This window comes from Carassius auratus, chromosome 34 (genome assembly GCF_003368295.1).
Source record: "Carassius auratus strain Wakin chromosome 34, ASM336829v1, whole genome shotgun sequence".
Taxonomy (NCBI): domain Eukaryota; kingdom Metazoa; phylum Chordata; class Actinopteri; order Cypriniformes; family Cyprinidae; genus Carassius; species Carassius auratus.
Window position 1 is genome coordinate 17,873,830 of NC_039276.1, and position 18,884 is coordinate 17,892,713.

Consider the following 18,884-nt stretch of genomic DNA (forward strand, 5'->3'; position numbering starts at 1 on the left):
GATCCCTTTAATTGCTGTAACTCTTAACATTTCCAAACTGGGCCAGTATAATCAATACATTATATAAACACAGTCTAAAGTGTGGTGCACTGAAAGTTTTATTGCAATCAACTGACAATAGCAAAAAGCTTTTCATAATAGCAATTGCTATGATTTAATAAAATATAGATATAAAAAAACACAACAAAAATGTAACATAGTACAACAAAAACACAGAAGCATAAAGAAAAAACTATGGCAACTTAAAATAAAAATCAGTGCACTGTTTTGGTTATTAAAAAAAAAAAGAAAATCAAAAATCACCACTTGAAAAAGCAGCACTGGCTGAACAGAACACACATCAACACAATATTTTTGTCATTTGTTAAGTTTTTTTGCAGCTATACTGCCAGAACACAGCCATGACATGCAGCCCTCGAAATGCATTTACAACATTGTGAGAACATTATGATTCAGCTGGGCATGTCGAACTACAAAAACACTATTTAGAGTTCTGAAGAAGTCTGTACAGATTGAATGACAGCAGAACCACAATGTCACACTACACATCTCCTGCTTGCGGAAGGCCAACCTATTGATCAAACAGAAGTTTGCATTACATTTGCGAGTTGCTGTGTTCGCATGGCTGAACAGATGCTTTGAATCAGCGAAGCCTTCCACAAGGATGGAGATTCTGAGGATGCCATTAATCTGACATGATATCACGACTAACAACTTTCAGACATTAATAAAATGTCCCCCTTACTCATCATCATGCACTGTACAGTTCAACAGAATTTAGTAGATCAGGACAGCTAGATCACTGTGTCATCAGACTGGTTCAGAATTACTTCCCATAATCCTCTAGGCTACTGCACGCAAGCAGCCAAGTTATAGTTGCCTAAATGTTCACTGCTATTTCTACCCCATTCTGTCTACTCAGATTTATGAAGTTCACATATTCTATCTAGGAGTTTTATGATTCAATAAATAAGACAACCACAAGGTTCAAATGGATTTAAATTTCATTTACAGAAAAGCCGCGATGTTGACTGTCGAGATCACATGAGGGCGGCAGCGACCCAGATGATACTCTGAGCGACTGTGGGAACGGAGTGAAAGTTACACGGTCAAAAGGTCTTCAGTGTTGCCTGTAAGTGAGACACGTCCAGTTTGATGTCAGACCGCACGTCTGTGTTACTGGATAAGACGTAAGTCCAAGTTGAAATAAAGGAAAAGAAAATTGAACATAAAATGAATTAACACTACAGCTAAGCTCTAAACAGAGCTCGGCATAGAGCTTTCTTGAATGACACAGGACTAGTGTGGATTGCAGAGCAAACGTGAGGATCAAGTTCTGTTATAGCATCTTCATTGGTAAAACATGGCAGTGTTTATGGAGACCAACAATAATTTAGATGCTATACTCACCCTCAGAGATATAAATCACACTAGTAGGTCTTCACAGGTTACAGGTTATGACGGTGCATTAAGCTTTCACAATTGTTTCAATTTTTTTCAGCGGAAAACACAAAGATCGGGCACCATAGTTCAAACACAAACCAATAAAGAGAAGAACAACACTTCATGTGACTTAGAATATAGATAAAACAAAATGTCAAATCCCTTCATAACTCATATCCGCAGAAGTCTGCCGATATCTGCTTTCCTTCTGGTTCATTCCAGGGCACGTATGATGATAAAAAGATCTTGGCACTGAGAATGTCCCTTGAGTCAATAGTGTCCTGTTAGCGGTCTCCCTCAAGACATTTATTTGTATTTTTTTTACAAGAAATTCAAAAACTCCGGAGAGAAAAGCCCTTCGTGCCCCCCTTTTGTTTCCGTTTAACCTTGCATTATGAAAATGCGAGGACACTGAGGCGAACGCTCACTAAATGTGGGGTCAGCTGTGTATATACACACACACGCTCATAATCACAAGGGTGTTTCTGGAGTAAATGGATCTTTTTTTAAATTGGAAAGGTCAAGAAGACCTTGATATGAAATTGGCAATTTGGAGGCATGTAGAAACATCTGAGTGAGGAAACGTGGTTTGTAACTGGATGACATCAGATGCTCTAATCCTATTCAGTGTCAGTGAATTAGAATTTTTTGGGGCTTTTGGGAGTTGTATTGGTCTTTGGCAGTGATGATGAGCTGGGGTCCATGTATATCCTTGAGTCTGTGGGCAATGAGGGCTCTTCATAGTCTATATCCGTTAAAACAGAGGCAGTTCTCAGGTCAGTTCTGTGGCACATGCACACAAACTAAATCAATATACATCCATTGTCAGCTTTCTGTGTTTTTCTGAGGAAAGATTGTCCTTTTCTTCCTTCATCCATACACCATCGTCTCTAGAAATGTTCAGGGTCCTGCAATGACCTTCCAGTCTCATTGAGCAAATATTAGCACAGACAAAATAACAAATAATATGCAATGGTTTTCACCAGATTTCATAGACAGGAGTATAAAAAGAAACTGCCATTTCCTATCCTGGAGAGAGAAGGAGGTTAGTGTCAGTTGGGTAAAATACATCAATGCATATGGATACTGCCACCTCAAAGGAAAGGTTCTCACTTCAGAGCATGAAAGAAAAGTAAAATCATGTTTTAAAAAAGAAGAGGGGAAAAAAAGCCAAGCAACTGTCTAGGCATCGGCGCCAGCAGCCACCGTAGTCATGGCAACTTCAACCGAGGAAGGTCTTAGTCAGTCACATGGACGGATTGACAGGCCAGGCTAGAAGCCCAGATTACTTTCTGGTGGCCTCATCACGGACGAGGAGGAGAAGAAAAAGAGAGAGGGAGTCAAAGAGAGAGTCCAGATGAGCGCGACAGGGTCATGTTGGTGTCTCTGTTACTCCACAGAGCCGGGGTGAAGGCTGAGGACTGGGGGGTCCAGACAGGTTGGGGAATAGCTGAGATGGGGCTCTTTGATCCACAAGAGCGGCGCTCCGTTCTTGCCCTCCTGGTTCTTGCTGGAGCTGCGGGTCTTGTAGCGCACCAGCAGGACCGCGATGAGGAGGATGCCGAAGATAGGGAAGGGGTAGAAGAAGACGAAGTAGAAGAGGGAGTCGTTGGAACAAACCACTGACTGTAGGGTAGAGACTAGAGGAGAGAAGAACAAAATAAAGAGACAGAATAATTTAATATGGAAGTTAAATATAAGAACAAAAATAAAGTACTGGGAACACTATGTCCTACCCGACATATTGAAATGAGTAAAATTCTGCATTTCATTTTTCTATCCATCTATCTATCTATCTATCTATCTATCTATCTATCTATCTATCTATCTATCTGTCTATCTGTCTGTCTGTCTGTCTGTCTGTCAAAAAGTGGTAAAAAAAAAACCCTGCAGGAATGAAAATAATACATGGCAGTAAGAGAGGAATTAATTGATACAATGCGCCTGGTTAGGAAATAGTGTAATAGCAGAAGAGAATACAGTATTAACAACCATATGAGTAGATGTGGTTAATGCTTATAAAATTAAAAAGCTCACCCTGCTCCATAACATTAACAACGGTGACCCCAGAGTTGTTGGTGGCCAGACGGTACCAGGCATTGCGTGGATTCAGCAGCCACTCTTCCACGTGGCAGAAGTAACTGCCGGCATCTCTGGGCCGAGCTTTCTGGATGGTTAGACTGTACAGGTCAGAAGTGGTGCGTTCAAACTGCAGGCGAGAGTTTAGACCGGGCTCCTCCGTAGGGCTGCAGTTCCCATTACCAAACACTGCATCATGACCAATGGAAAAGACGCACTCTTCTTCATTCTCCTCCTCCTGTCCCAAACGGTACACATACCAGGATATAGAGAAGCGGGAATCTTTTGAGGACTGAGACAGAATGCTGCAGCCCAACCGGATTGATCCATCTTCAGGTACGGTGATATTGGATTCTGCCTCCTCCACCTGCAACTTCACCACTGCAATAAAAACCCATGATAAAAATCATCAAGTGCAACAATTATAATCTTCCTCAGCTCGGGTAGCATGTGTTGCAAACTCGTTGTTACATTTATTTAGAGCCAAATATTCTGGTTTAATTAAAGGGGGGGGTGAAATGCTATTTCATGCATACTGAGTTTTTTACACTGTTAAAGAGTTGGATTCCCATGCTAAACATGGACAAAGTTTCAAAAATTAAGTTGTACGTTTGAAGGAGTATCTCTGTTCCAAAAATACTCCTTCCGGTTTGTCACAAGTTTCGGAAAGTTTTTTTTCGAGTATGGCTCTGTGTGACGTTAGATGGAGCGGAATTTCCTTATATGGGTCCTAAGGCACTTCTGCCGGAAGAGCGCGCGCTCCCGTATAGCAGAGCACTGAGAGCACAACAGACATTAATTCACTGATCAAAGTGAGAGCGTCGCGAAATGTCACAAAAGGAGTGTGTTTTTGGTTGCCAGGGCAAGACAACCCTGCACAGATTACCAAAGAAAAAACAGCATTAAGGGACCAGTGGACGGAGTTTATTTTTACAGAGCATCAATGGAGTTGTGCATTTCGAAGGTGCTTGTTTTACAAACAGGGCCCAGTTTGACGACGGATTTGCGTATCGTTTATTTCTTAAGGATAATGCAGTCCCAACGAAAAAGGGTCACGATCGTGTTGGAACCGCAGGCGGTGATTATAACTGCTTAAAATATCTCTGCCTCCTTATTAGTAAAAAGCCTACTGGCGCTCGTGATTCTTTAGCTCCGCCCACACGTCACGCCTCCAGCCGGTCGTGTTTTTCCGGGAAAAATCGGTACAGACTATCTTTCTCTTATGAATATAATAAAACTAAAGACTTTTTGGAGTTATGAAGGATGCAGTACTACTCTATAGGTACTCAAGATTAACAAGATATTGAGTGAAAACGAGCATTTCACCCCCCCTTTAAAGGAATTATTCACCCCCCAAAAAACTTAAAACAGTATCACTGTCTTCTTTTGAAGACACAAGGGGACATTTGTAATAGGATCAATAGTAATAGTAAAGACTTTTATAAAACAACAAAAGATTTCTATATCAAAAAAATGCTGTTCTTTTTAATGTTCTATTCATCAAAGAATCCTGAAAAAAAAATTAACATGGTTTCCACAAAAACATTTATAATAATAAGAAATGTTTTCATCAGATAAAAAAAGTCAAGGTTTGGAAAGGACATGAGAGTGATTAAATAATGACAGGCCTAAAAATGTCTATACAAGTACAGAAAGAATTTATATATTTCAACACACCCTAAAATCATCTCTATTCTCTATCGAAATTCTGCAGGGCATCACGCATCCAGAGATGTGGAACTAGATGTTCAATATGTCACTCTCAATTGGAGGTGAGGATCATCACATTTTGTGTGAGAAGTCACAAGCTCCTGCAGCAGGGTCTTGAGCTGAGATCAGCTAAAAATAAGACTGCATTTTCCGGCACACGTTAAGGGGCTCCTCTTATCTTCTGCTCATGCAAAAGCCGTGCAATTTGACTTTTAAGATGGCAGATTATAAGGTGGTGAACCTTTCATCAACCATCTATTTGTAAATTAATTTATATGGATGCTATTTCAGGCAATCGTGCAGCGGGCTGGTGATTTGACACGCATCCCGGGGAAATAAGACTGGAATTTAAGTGCATATTAGATAAATCAGAAATAAGCACTGTGTGTGTGTGTGTGTGTGTGTGTGTATGCTAAAGGAAACGCATTCATGCATAAATGCGTTAAATGAAGAAAAGAAAATGCACAATGCATAAGTAACTATGCAAATAAGGGCGTCTATAATGATCAGCATGTCCATGTGAACATTAGAATGCATTACTCATTTAGAATAATAATTTAACACTTTTTGAAGTTATGTGAACAGTAAAAAAAAAAAAAACAAAAAAAAAACAAACAAAGTACCCAAACTCCCTTTTCCTGACCTTGATGTGTTTCAGAAGAGCAGATGTCTTGGCCACCTGTGCTCCTGAAGCTACTTGCTTAACAGACCCGAGGACAAACTACACAACAAAACGTGTCTGTGTAAAAGCGGTAAGTCGATGACCCATGGGTAGTGCAGTAATACTGAAAAGTGTGCTGTGCCAGGTTGGGATGTGGGGGTGAGATCTGTATTCCCTGCTCCTCAAAGCTTTGATTCAGCGCTGTCAAAGAGTCCAGATGGCATCAGACTAATGCAAATCTTGTCGACATAGTCACCTGAACCACACTAGTCTAGACCTGTATACAGGAGCTAGGTCACGATGTCATTGGAAAAAAGGTTGGGCAATTATGGGCAAAAGGGGGAGGGGGGTATAGATGAATAGCTGAGGCAGCTTGCAGCAGGGGGCTGTGTGGGGTGAATAGAGGAGAGCAGCTGTGTGGCACTCAGATGGGCGTCATGAGTAAAGCCTCTGGGCTCTGGCAGCCGTGATTGTGTCCATTATGAGGTTCAGACTCCCCCTCGCCGCTTGTACTGTGAGTGCTAAGGTCTATGGCCCATGCGAGGGGCTCCCTGAGGGGTTGATATGCTGCACGCTTGTGTTTGAGGAGTTACATGTACAAAGCCCCTGTCTCTTTTTATGTCTTCCTCTCATAAATGCACAGATGCTGATGAGTGCTTCAGCTCAGGCAGACATGAGCTCAGGATGGCTGAGCTCCATGGTGGTCTCAAGGGGAGAATGCTTTCATGCTGCTCTTTCCGATTCTCTCATGCCAGATGGCCTGATAAGCCCATGGGATGTTACACACACCTAAAACTGAATCTCGAAGGCTTCGGAGAATGCTATAGGAATAAAGGCCAACTCTGCTAGTAGGGTGCCATTGTAAATACTGCCCAGCACTTTCCATGAACAAAATTCAAAAAGGACTAGAAAATGTATGCTCACCAAAGCTGCATTTATTTATAATAACAGTAGGCTAATAATGTGAAATGTCTTTCCAATTTCAAGTTTTCCAGTTGTAGTTTATTTTTGTGATGGCAATGCTGAAATTCTCAGTGTCACATGATCATTCAGATAGCATTCTAATATTTCTTATAGTAAAGTTTCTTCTTCTTATTGTCAATAATAAACTTTTTTTTTTTTTTGCAGAAACCATGATACATTTCTTTTCAAGATTATTTGATGACTACAGTAAGAAAAAATGCATTTATATGAAATTAAAATCTTTTGTTTCTTTATAAATGTCTTAACCATCTCATTTGATCAATTTAATACTGTACACCCTTAATAAACGTTTTCAGTAAAATCAGTAAATCAGTAAAAAGGTTCAAACTAAATGAGGGAGACAGATAAATATACATTTACATACAAATATGCATATAATCCTAAAGCTACTTGCTTAATGGCCATTTGATAAGCCACCACATTCTTACCTGGCTGTCTCACCAGCACATGTGTGAAGCCGGAGGAGTCTTGTGCCAGACGGTACCAGAGTCCATCGGGGTCCATGAGCCACTCCTCCACAAGGCAGTAGTATGTTCCAGAGTCGCTGGTCTCAGCACGGTGCAAGGTGAGGCCATATAGCCGAGGAGAGAGTCTCTCTGACTGCACACGGCTGCGGAGACGTTCCTCCTCTGCGTACGCTCCATACTCGAACGCACCAGAGTGTTCGATCTTCAACAGCAGCTCATCTGGCTCCCCTGCCTCGGCCTTCCGGGCGTACCACAGCACTGCATGCTGAGAGTCTGGGCTGGTTTGAGAGGTGATGGAGCAGATGACACGCACCCGACTGTCCTCCAGAAACTGCAGACTCTGGTTGGATCTGTGCACCTTCAGTTTACTCACTAAAGGAGGAGAGAGCAAACAGGGAAACGTTAGAACAATGAAGACTGAGAATCACAGCCTATTTAAACCAAATACATTAAAAATAAAAACTTCTGTCTGTTGGCAGACAAATGTTCTTGTCTGAAGTGATTACCCCTGTGAAAAAGATGTGAATTTAATTTCCTTAAATGTGCACTTGTAATGTAATTTAAATCTTAAAAGAATATTTAAAAACTGTCCTTGCAGATAATATATTAATAAAATAATAGGCCACTTTCATGTTTCTTAACACACTTAAGTATACTTATAAAAAAAAAGTGCACTTTGAAATCATATCCATGGGAATCCATTGATTCTTTTTGATGTGAGAAGGCCTTTAATCAGAATGGATAATTGCTGTTGCTGAGGGAGTGCTGGAATCACTTGTTTTAGATCTGGTAGAAATAAGACGTCAGAAACATTCTTGGGGGAGAAGGGCTGTGGGATCCTGGGCATACATATTGGATTACTACAGGTGCGTCAGGTGAGACTGCCATCAGCAATGACTGCTATTTCACACCATGAGTGGATCTATGGGCACTACAAGAGCTCAGGAAGACACAATGAAGATGGGAGACACACATTCATACCGGCAAATACAAAGTCTCACACACTTACAAATGGAGATCATTAGATAGGCACAACAGAAAAGCATTTAAAAGTAAACAGAGCAGATGTCCTACATGTCCAGCCCTGTTATTTGGCATGAAACGTGCAAATGGTTCAGACACACTTTCAAACGCATTACACATATGCCACTGCATTACTCCTCCAGATTTTGCTCAACCCCGCTTTTTGTGAAAAGTGGGGACACCCCATAGGCATAATGGTTTTTATATTTTAAAAACTGTATATTCTATGGCCCTTCACCAACCCTACACCTAACCCTAACCCTAACCCTCACAGGAAACTTTGTGTATTTTTACTTTTTTTATTTTTACTCAAAAAACTCATTCTGTATGATTTATAAGCGTTTTGAAAAATGGGGACATGGGTTATGTCCTCATAAGTCACCCTCTCCTTGTAATACCTGTGTCATTCCCATGTCATTATACAGAGTTGTGTCCTGATATGTCACAAAAACAAGAGAGCGCGCACACACACACACAATACAAAACTGGTGGTCATATCACTTCATATGATTGTTTTTACATCTTTTATTACCTCAAATTAATGAGCATCTGTGAAACTTCAAATTCTGTTTTTCCTGCTTTAATGCCTTTTTTGCTAAAAATCCAATTTTCCACTGACACTTTGGCTCCAGTAATCCCCCTCACGCATTTCTGCACTTCTAGCAAAGTCCCCTGATTGATCCCTAAGCCAGAACCTTCTCGGTGAATAACAGTGGTATGAACACTCTCATGCGTCTAACCAGCAGGCCAGAAACCCAATCCCTGCAGCAAAGCTCCTCAGCTCAATTGTATAATGTCAAATCTCACCGATTTTAGTTTTTTTTTTTTGTGTGTGTGTGTTCAATCTCTAAGGTGTTTTAAGATTTATAAAAATAAAACTGCAAACTAATAATGAATTGTTCCTCAATTTAGGCTTTTAACTAACCAAATATATGGGCTTTATTCCATATTCTTAAATGACAAACATAAAACTCTCCAAAAACTGACTGCAGAGAAATCTATGACAAATAATTAATGATCAAAATTGTATTTGGTGTGACAGCTGTGTGTTTGAAGGATTACCACTGTCTTCTGACATACTGTTGTCATTGTATAAATGCTATCAGCCCAAGAGCTTCTAAAATTAAAATGTTACACTGCAAAATGAGCATTGTTCACTCCTGCAGGGCTGTCATAGCTAATATCTCCCCGCAGTTCAGCTTCAAAACAGAAGACTCGAACAGATTGACGAGAATTAGTGTCTGTGTCCCTTCAGTTGTTGATAGTATAGATCAGTTGCGTGTTGGCATATGGCCAGCTTACTGCTAATTTAGGTCTTAAAGAGGTGGTAGATTGCGATTTCACTTTTTTAACGTTAGTTAGATTATAGCTAATGTTGCTGTATGAGTTCCAGTGCTGAAATTTCAATGCAAATTGCTTTTAAAGTTCTGTTAATTCAATGCCTACAAAAACGACTGGTGATGGTCTACAACAAGCTTCTTCCCAGGTCTGTTACGACACAAACTCAGATAAACCCCGCCCTCTGCAACATGCAACAAAGAGTGTGAGGACATGATCTGCACAGGTTCTGCACAATCCTCTTCATTAATATTTTCTGCATCTCAGTCGGGCTCAAACTGATAAGCAATACAGTGGACGTCATTGTTTACAATACAACCGGGGCACATTCTAAACTTGAGCGACGCCATGTTCAGACGCGTGACCAATCTCAGCCCATTGCATATTTCGGAGGGAGGGGCTTCATAATAACAGGAAATAAATCAAGGTGTTTGTCAGAGAAGAGACAGATCGGTGTGGAATAAGGTACATTATGTGAAAAAGTATGCTTTTTTTTTTTAAAAACGAAGCATGAACATGTTAGACTGCACCCCATAAACACAATCAAGCCTAGAAAAAAACAACAACAGTAAACCACCCCTTTAGAAGAAAATTTCACGTAATAACAAATGGACAATCACTGAGAATAAGTCAAATTTTAATAATATGTTTATAAAATTTTGAAAACTATTGAAAGCACGACAATAGTTCACTAATCTTTACTCACTAATTTAAATTTTTTTAACAAGACGTTTGATTTGTTAACCTGACACACTTCCTGTTCACAAATCACTCATAAATGTACTGATCAAATGTTTGGGGTCAGTAAGTTTTTATTAAAGCATTTTTTTCCATCACTTTGAAAAAGCAACATAAAAACTTTATTACAGATAATTTATATATATATATATAAAAAATGCTTTTAATTTGAATCTTCTATTAATCAAAATATACTGAAAAAAATGTATCAGGGTTTCCACAAATATATTCAGCAGCATTCAATTTTCAACACTGATAATAATAATAAATTTTTTGAGCATCAAATCCGCATATTAGAATTATTTCTAAAGGATCATGTGTCCGATGACTGGAATAATGATGCTGAAAATTTCAAATTGCAATCAATGGAACAAATTACATTTTAAAATTTATTAAAAAGCAGTTATTTTAAATTGTAACAGATTTCCAGTGCAGCCATTGTGACTTGGAGAATTTTCAAAAACATTTAAAAATCATACTGACCCTGATCTTTTAAATGGTTGTGTATTGTCATTGAACTGCAGTTTTCAGGACACACACACACACACACACACACACACACACACACACACACACAAAGAGTGTATTGAGTCTGAAGTGGGCCTGAATTTCGTTTAGCTTGACAAAAATACACAAACTTCAACAGTTTTTGTCACTGCTAACAGGCATTTATCCTGTAAATGAAAATGGCATCTTGTGTGCCCTCAGACATAAAACATTATTGGTTGGGTAAACACTAAAGATGCTCTCAAAGCGCTGGCTACAGAACCCTTCAGAGCTAGCAGCTAATCGCAGGAGAATGACTCTTCAATCCTCTAAAGCAGAACCACCAATGGATGGGATTTCCACACAACAGACTTCTTAGTTTTCTTTCGAATTTCTCCGGTACTGACAGAAAACAAGGTTCTGAAAAAGAGATGTCAGGGATTAAAGACCCCATGAAATCAAAATTAGAGTTATGTGGCTTTTAGTTCATGTAGTTTAGCTTCAAAGCGGTCTATGTGCTAGTGTACTTGTTGAAAATCCACTCTTAGCAGATATATGTGGTTAAAATGTACAATCCTACTCATCTGTACAGAGGCTATGATTATTTCCTGTCATTTTTTCATGATCTCAACCAGTGGTGGGGAAAGTTACCTTTAAAAGTAATGCATTACAAAATTGAGTTACCCCCTAAAAAAGTAACTAATTATGTTACTTGGTTACTTTTTATCGAAAGTAATGTGTTACATTACTTTTTTAATATGAGCAGGCCTTGATTGATTTTAATATAAGAAGTTCTTTAAATTAAAAGGTAATGCATTCCTTAATTAGTTACTTGAAAAAAGTAATCTGATTACGTAATTTGCTTTACTTGTTACTTTTCTTCGTTCACAAACAAGTCTGTGGCTGATAACATCACTGATTACAGGTGCATTCAGCATTGCATGATATTCAGAAAATCATATTTACTAACACACTGGCATTTTCAAAGCACCTAATACTGTTGTTTTACTCTAGCACTGCTGCACAATTCAATATAATCATACAATATTGCTCATGTTTAAAAAGGTTATTCACAGAGGCTTTGAGATCAGGGAAAAGTTATGCACGGCAGCTCACAGTTGAGACACAGTTTAGTCTTTTAGGCAATACAGCGAATATGATTGGAAACATTTGCTTTCTTTGTTTCAAGCTCACTCCTGCTCAATGCTTTTCTTTCAGCATAATGCACAAGTGGACTTTGAGCAAAGGACTGATGCTCCAAACTCTCTCTTCCCCCATTAAATTTTCTAATAAAGAAACAGCAGAGCAGGGAGCCTTTGACAAGGCGGGAATGAGGTCCATTGCTTTATGTACTTTTCTGTCCTACAGCAACAGCTATCCTTTCATTAGCTCTCAAGAGTTGCAGCAAATAAGTTTATCTCCCCACTCATATTAGCCATAGTTATGACTAGCCTTGTTTGGGTTTTTCATCATTCACTTGCCTTACTAGGTCTGAATCCTTCAGAGGGTCTGCTCCATGTGTGCTAAAGAAGGTAACCAATCAAACTCTGACAGAATCCTCTCCGACTGGGACTCTGCCAGGCACGATTAAACAATTTAATTAAACATGATATTTGTTATTGACAAAACTGCGAGCCATTTCATTTTTGTTGCATAATCGAATTAGGAAAATCGATAAATGTATGAAAAAGGAGAGAGGGAAAATAAAGACGGGGAGTAAGAGAGACTCCGAAAATGAAGCAAATCAAGCAGCACGTTTTAAACAGCTCAGAGCTTGATTAGAGGCAGTTTGTGACGGCTCTCAGACAGAGGGCAAGGAGATGCGGAGGGGGAGGTTGGCAGTGGAGAAAGCAAACAGAGAAAAAGTACATTCGTGATTTTCTAAAAAGACAGCGAGCCGTGTTCCTTCCTCTTGCATGTGTCCAATTTGTTAGCCCCAGTTAATTTCCAACATGCTGCGCTGACAAGATAAAAATGCTTTTATTTGGTTTATTTATTGATAACACAATCCCCAAAGATAATGCAGCCTTCCCAACAAGAAACAAAAATGTATTTATTACATTAAGAAAACATTTATTCCAGTGACGTCAACATGCACTGGATATTTTAAAGGGACCACTTCATGAGGAATAAATAAAAGTTTATTGTGCTGTGACATACTATAACTCTGAGCAAACAAAATGTCCTTGCCAGTCTAAAAAGAGCATTTATTAAAATGAAAGCCTGGACAATATGTTCCCAGTGAGATCTTGAGTAAAAAAGTCAGAATGTACAGCTTGTAGGAGCAGTAAAACGCTGCACAAATGCCAAACTAATTTTCTGACACTGCCAGAACTTTGTCAGAGGCTGAGATTTATTGCAAAGACAATAATTGTGGCCCACTCAGTCACAGTGAGGTAGATACAATGTTTATGCTGTTCCTGACTGTGTGTAGCACCATCTACTCTGCACATCCTACTGATAATTTCAGTCTGATCTCATGACACAAATTGTTCTGTGAATACGTCAAATGCAATGCAGAATTTGCAAATAGGTTGCTACTGAAGCATAGAGCAGATAAAAACTGTGTTAGACTGAAGTGCAGCTGTTGAGTAAGTGCAGGACCTTGAACTGTTGTCACAGTGTTAATTGGACTTTAGACTAAATGATAAATAAAACTAACATTTATGTAACCTGCCATGATAATGGGATCTATGCTACTAAGTATTTCTTATTCCATTATCAAAACAGCGATTTTTCAAGAGTTCTGTTGATGATACAAAAACACAAGCAGTCATTAGGGATGAACAGTTAATCGGTAGCTGCTAATTTCAACCCCCACTGACAGATAAAGAGTCCTTATCACTGTCAATCAGCATAATAATATCCCAGTTCATGCATATGTATGAGTTCCACAAGCGTGTCTATTTGTCCAAGAATGAGGGGAGACATTGTTGAGGTGTACCTGTAAACAAAAGACTTTGAAGCACTCTCTTTTTTTTTAAAAAAAATGGGGGGGGGGGGGGTGTAAAGTAGCACTGAGTGGAGCAATGACAAGTGGAGGTGGATAAACAACGGATATGAGACAGGGGAGTGCCTGAAAGGGACATAAGAACTGAGAGAAGGGGAAAAAGCACAACATATTTTAAAAAAGGGAATCAGGGAGTGAGCAAATGGTGCCGTAATATTAAGAGGGAATCGTTGAATCGCAAAACGGCAAAAGAGCTGCTCACTTTGAACAGAGATAAAGTAGATAACTGAATAATGTGTTGCCAAAATGAGAAGAAAAGTGAATATATGGACTGTGGAGTGAAGTAAGTGACTTTCAGTTCAACACCCCCCCCCCCCACACACACACACACACGCACACAAATGTGTTTCTTTTTTTTACGCTGCACTAACTGAAACACATTAAAGGTCTGCTTAATGCTCCAAACTTGACTGCTCTTCCATGAGCTCTTCTAACTGTTAATCCAAGCAGCAGAGCCTGAGATGTGTCATATTAACATTCTGAAATGTGCTTAATTCCAGTGAAACAGATTGGGTGTGTTTTTTGAGGGGTGGGAGGCTGTGCTCCCTCAGGAGAGCAGTTTAAGCAGATCCGCCTTGCACAGTGAAGAATGAGGCTTGAGCACTGCTGCCCTCCGTCTGCCACAAAAACATAATGGGAGCCTAATATCTATGCTAATGAGGCCGATACATCTCTGATTCCTTTGTGTTGCAGAAGGATTTCCAGCAGTCTTCTACAATGCAGTTAGGGCTATATTGTAATTATGTGGATCTGTACTCGGGCAGGGAGTCCACAGATGAGCCCTCTGTGTCCTGTGCCTCCACCCTGCTTTAATTCTCCAACTTCCATTGAGACGTGTCCCCCCTCCCTTAACTTACAACATACGTTCCTGGCTGTGATGCAGCAAAAGCAGCCTTGTGTGGTTATTAGTGAACTCTGGGATTGCTGTGTGCTATCAGAAGCGTACAGTATGTACACTGTAGTCTGCTAGAGTAGGCATAGGTGGCATGTGTTTATATGCACTGAGAGAGATTTCAACGAAATAAAATGTTTTCACCACACACTTGCAACAAGCAAGTGTGTGGTGAGGAATGTGGCTGAATAGAATCTATTTAATGCTCTCGTCATTTTAGCCAACAGGTGTTTCGGTCATTTTGCACTCAGAACCTCTTTGTATCATGATTGTGTATGATAATCAGCAAAGCATCTCGTTCAAAAAGTAAAAAGTAACAAAAACATTACAGAAAGTGAAGAGTGTAAATGTCAAGTAGCATTAGCTAGAGAGCTCAGTGAATAAGGAAATTGTTTTGAAAAAGACGAGTAACATCCTCAGAGACTTTGATTAAAAATGCTATGAAGTGTGTATATGGATATAGGCAGGGGAGAGTTACTGAAGAAGAGTTATTACAGACAGCTTGAAGAAGCGCTGGTGACAACCAAGGACATATTTTTGAGAGTTAAACGTGTTTACAAGTGGGCCAAAAGAGCTGTTTGAGAGAAAAAAATAATAATAATTTCAAATATGCAAAATGACATTTGGAACAGAATCAGTTAAAATTTCCAAACACATTTAGAGAGACACTTTGCTGTCTGATGTCTACACATGCAGCATTATGAAACAGAACCTAAAAAGTGACCCATATGGAACACTCTATAGGTAGCAACTTTAAGAGTCATGAAAATAGCACACCTCATTTATGTTGCATAAGCGACTCAAATAACAATTGATTTCAGAGGACTTTGGGGCTTTGTTGCTAAGGTAACAATGCAATACTCTAAGAAAAAAAAAAAAATCTTTCTCTTGATTCGTAAACCATCTTGGATGGATTTCTATTTCAATAAAGTCAGAGCACATTGTCTACACTGCCTACAGTGCAAGTCTAGAATTTAGCCAAACAAATGTATTTAACAAGTCTGCATCGTTTTGTTGCTTCCATCCACATATGTCGTCGTAACCCCAGCCCAGGGTCAATTGGGAAAAAACATGCCTGTGGCGACATTTCTTTAAAATGGTGTTTTTTGCACATTTTGCCACATTTTAAAAGTGAAATGTCCACTGAGTGGTCTTAAAAACTTGTTCAGTTTTATGAAACATTAATGTGACTCTGGCAAAGTTGTATTATGTTGGTTCTATCACAGACATTTGGAAAATTAGGAAATGTCCAGTGAGAGGTGCTAAAAGACTAATGCTCTATCATGTTTGAAAATAACTTACCAGCTACACTAAACCCTACCCTAAACTTATCTAATAGTGTTGACAAAAACAAACATTAGGTTAAAGACATTTGCTGAAGCAACTATGCCATTTCAGCTTAACTCAAGTGCTCCACAATACAACTGCAACAATCTAACGGCAAGCTCACATATCAGTTCAATAAAATTTATGTTTAATTATATAGGGCTTTCACGATAAACACCACTGCAAAGCAGCTTCACAGGAAATGAATGTGTCGACATTACAATTAGGAGTAGTTTATCAATGACTATGTCAAGGTGATGGCAGAAATGTACAGTTCTGCGATAATAAAAATCATGCAGTAAGTTAATGACATGTAGTTAGAAATGGTGAACATGATTAACATCAATGGTTATATGTTGTGAACAAAATTATAGTAATTTGAGAAAAATTAGGTTGTTTTGTTCTGATCTGATGTTTATGATGTCCAAAAAGCCATACATATGCAGCTGGAGATATGCTGTAAATGTCCAAATGTACTGGTGGTAATGGTAAAAAAGTTTTGAAATCATATAATATTATGCAAGGAATCATGCAAAAGTAAGTCTTTCTTAACTTTTAAATGTTTTATTTAGAATGTTTTAAGGTGTGTTTTTGGAGTTTTGCAAAAATGTAGGTAGAGGCGGGTTATTTCTAATGAGCCTATGTTGCTTAAAATGCTCTCTGTGTAGGCAGTTCACTAGGTTTTAGAACACAGCCAGAGTGCAGGTGGGTGTGAGTTTGTGATGTACTGAAGAGGTTCTCTGTGAATCCGGTGGGAGACAGTGCCCTATATTTTGACCTTGAGCATCACTTCAGAGCTAATTAATTACCAAACCCGTATGAAATGGTTTTGGATATGAATGCTTCAGAAACAAATGTGCTTCATCAATCTTCCATTGTGCCAGTGGATGTCATGAAATAAGGTCTATTGCCTGGTCACTGGGATGGAAAATAAGGAAGCACACAAAGCTCTTGTGATTGAATTAGGAGTAAAGAGCTTGTGGGCTCTGGAAGGAATATCTACATCAAGGCTCCTGGACACGGTCTGGAGAATCAGAGCTTCTCAGATTTGTCAGGCCAAGCATCACCTGTAATCAAACCAGAACATCCTTGTACTGCCGACTAACTCATCGTATCGTAATGCCTTTTTATTTTTATTTATGTATTTATTTATATATGCATATCAATAGCACTGTAAATAAGACCAACTGTGGTGCTGTAATACTCTTGACTGCCCTTTTGCACATCTCTGGAACCTAACAAATGCAGCATCTAAAATAAACACACATGCTAGGGCACCCACAAATTACTACTAAATAAATGCATTTGATCTGAAAACCTCTCCCATCTGCCTAGAGGAGCTTGTTGTTTCAGAGTCAAAGGCAGGCCACATTAAAAGCCACTTCCCTTCAACAAATTGAGCATCTAGATGCTGCTTGGAGGCCAAACAAAATCATATCTCATCTTTTGATCACAGTTTCAATCTCTTGCTGCTCTCCCTTTAGCACACTTGGAATAAGATTGTGTTGCACTAGACACTGAACAGCACGGATACACACTGTAGAAGACTATGGCTATGAAACTCCATACCAATGAGAACCACTGCTCGTAGGTCACATCATGTAGCAGCGAAATTGGGCACAAAAAGTGTCGTCATGCAACCTATGAATATAGAAACTTGTGAATAAGGTTCACAGCTTCAATGCTGGATCTTAATAGTGGCTCTCCTCTCAGAGCAGGAGGTTTCTTGGAGATATGAAACACGTGCTGTTCACATCTAGTCAGGTGCACTAAGTTGCCTTAGTGGGGTAAAGTGTGATGGATAAAGAGGTTCAAGGCACACGGAAAATGAGAACATGAATCTACAGGGTCTCGTGATCGAGAAACGAAGAATGTGTGTGGGAAAGAGAGAGGTGGATAAATCCTCTGTGCCCTGGAGGGAGATTGTTGTGCAAGCTGGAAGACTGTGCTCCTAATGAAGAAGGACAGAAGAGATCCATCCATGGGACACAGAGATAGCGGTTCTCCATGACAATTCAGATGCCGTCAATTACAGGCATAGTGAGAGCCATCAGTGGGCAGGATGACTGGTGCCCACTGGGTACGACAGGTGTGGGAGAGCACTGATCCATCACTGCCAGGACCCATTTATGTAAAGGACACTTAGCAATTTAACAAGGGCCGCTGGGACAGCACTGTTTTAATGAGAAAGAGTTTCAACAGCACCAGGTACAAGAGTGAATGAGAGAAAGATAGAACGAGAGAGATGGGAGGGCAGCTAATATTGATTGTTTGTTAATTATAACCCGTTGATTTGATTTCAAGCTAATAACATGCATCTCAACATCAAACAATAAGATAATGCAAGGAAGCACAGTGGAGTAACTGAGATACGAGGAAGCTGTTTAAAATCTGAAGGTAAGGATGTCTCTGGAGGAGGAAGCTTTGAGCTGACTACCCCCTCAGGTCTGGTGACACATATTGCTGTACGATTGGCTGGCTGGATCCAGTCATGGCTGATTACTGGGAAGCCAGTAACACAGCGAGATGTAGGCTAACAGAAATAAATGCTCAGCAGATGAAGCTTCCGTAACTACAAAAGGCATGGGCAAATAGCATGTTTGTCAGTGTGTTAAAGAATGTTAACTTATTAGTTGTGCACAGATACATTTGAATGTTTCATGATAAAACCCAGTTAAACAACAACAATTATGCATATTTAGTATATTTGAGTTCACTGCAATGCAT

General features: G+C 39.5%; 1 protein-coding gene across 1 annotated transcript in view; it reads right to left on the minus strand.

The window, feature by feature from the left end:
* Positions 1 to 295: 295 nt before the first annotated feature.
* The window catches only part of LOC113053422 (immunoglobulin superfamily member 3-like), a 170,798-nt gene continuing 152,209 nt past the window's right edge, over positions 296 to 18,884 (minus strand). The window contains exons 7-9 of the mRNA XM_026218435.1: positions 7,306 to 7,716; positions 3,481 to 3,903; positions 296 to 3,083 (exon numbers count right to left, since the gene is read on the minus strand). Of these exons, the coding sequence (XP_026074220.1) occupies positions 2,833 to 3,083; positions 3,481 to 3,903; positions 7,306 to 7,716 (1,085 nt within the window). The 3' untranslated portion in view covers positions 296 to 2,832. The remainder of the gene's footprint in view (positions 3,084 to 3,480; positions 3,904 to 7,305; positions 7,717 to 18,884) is intronic.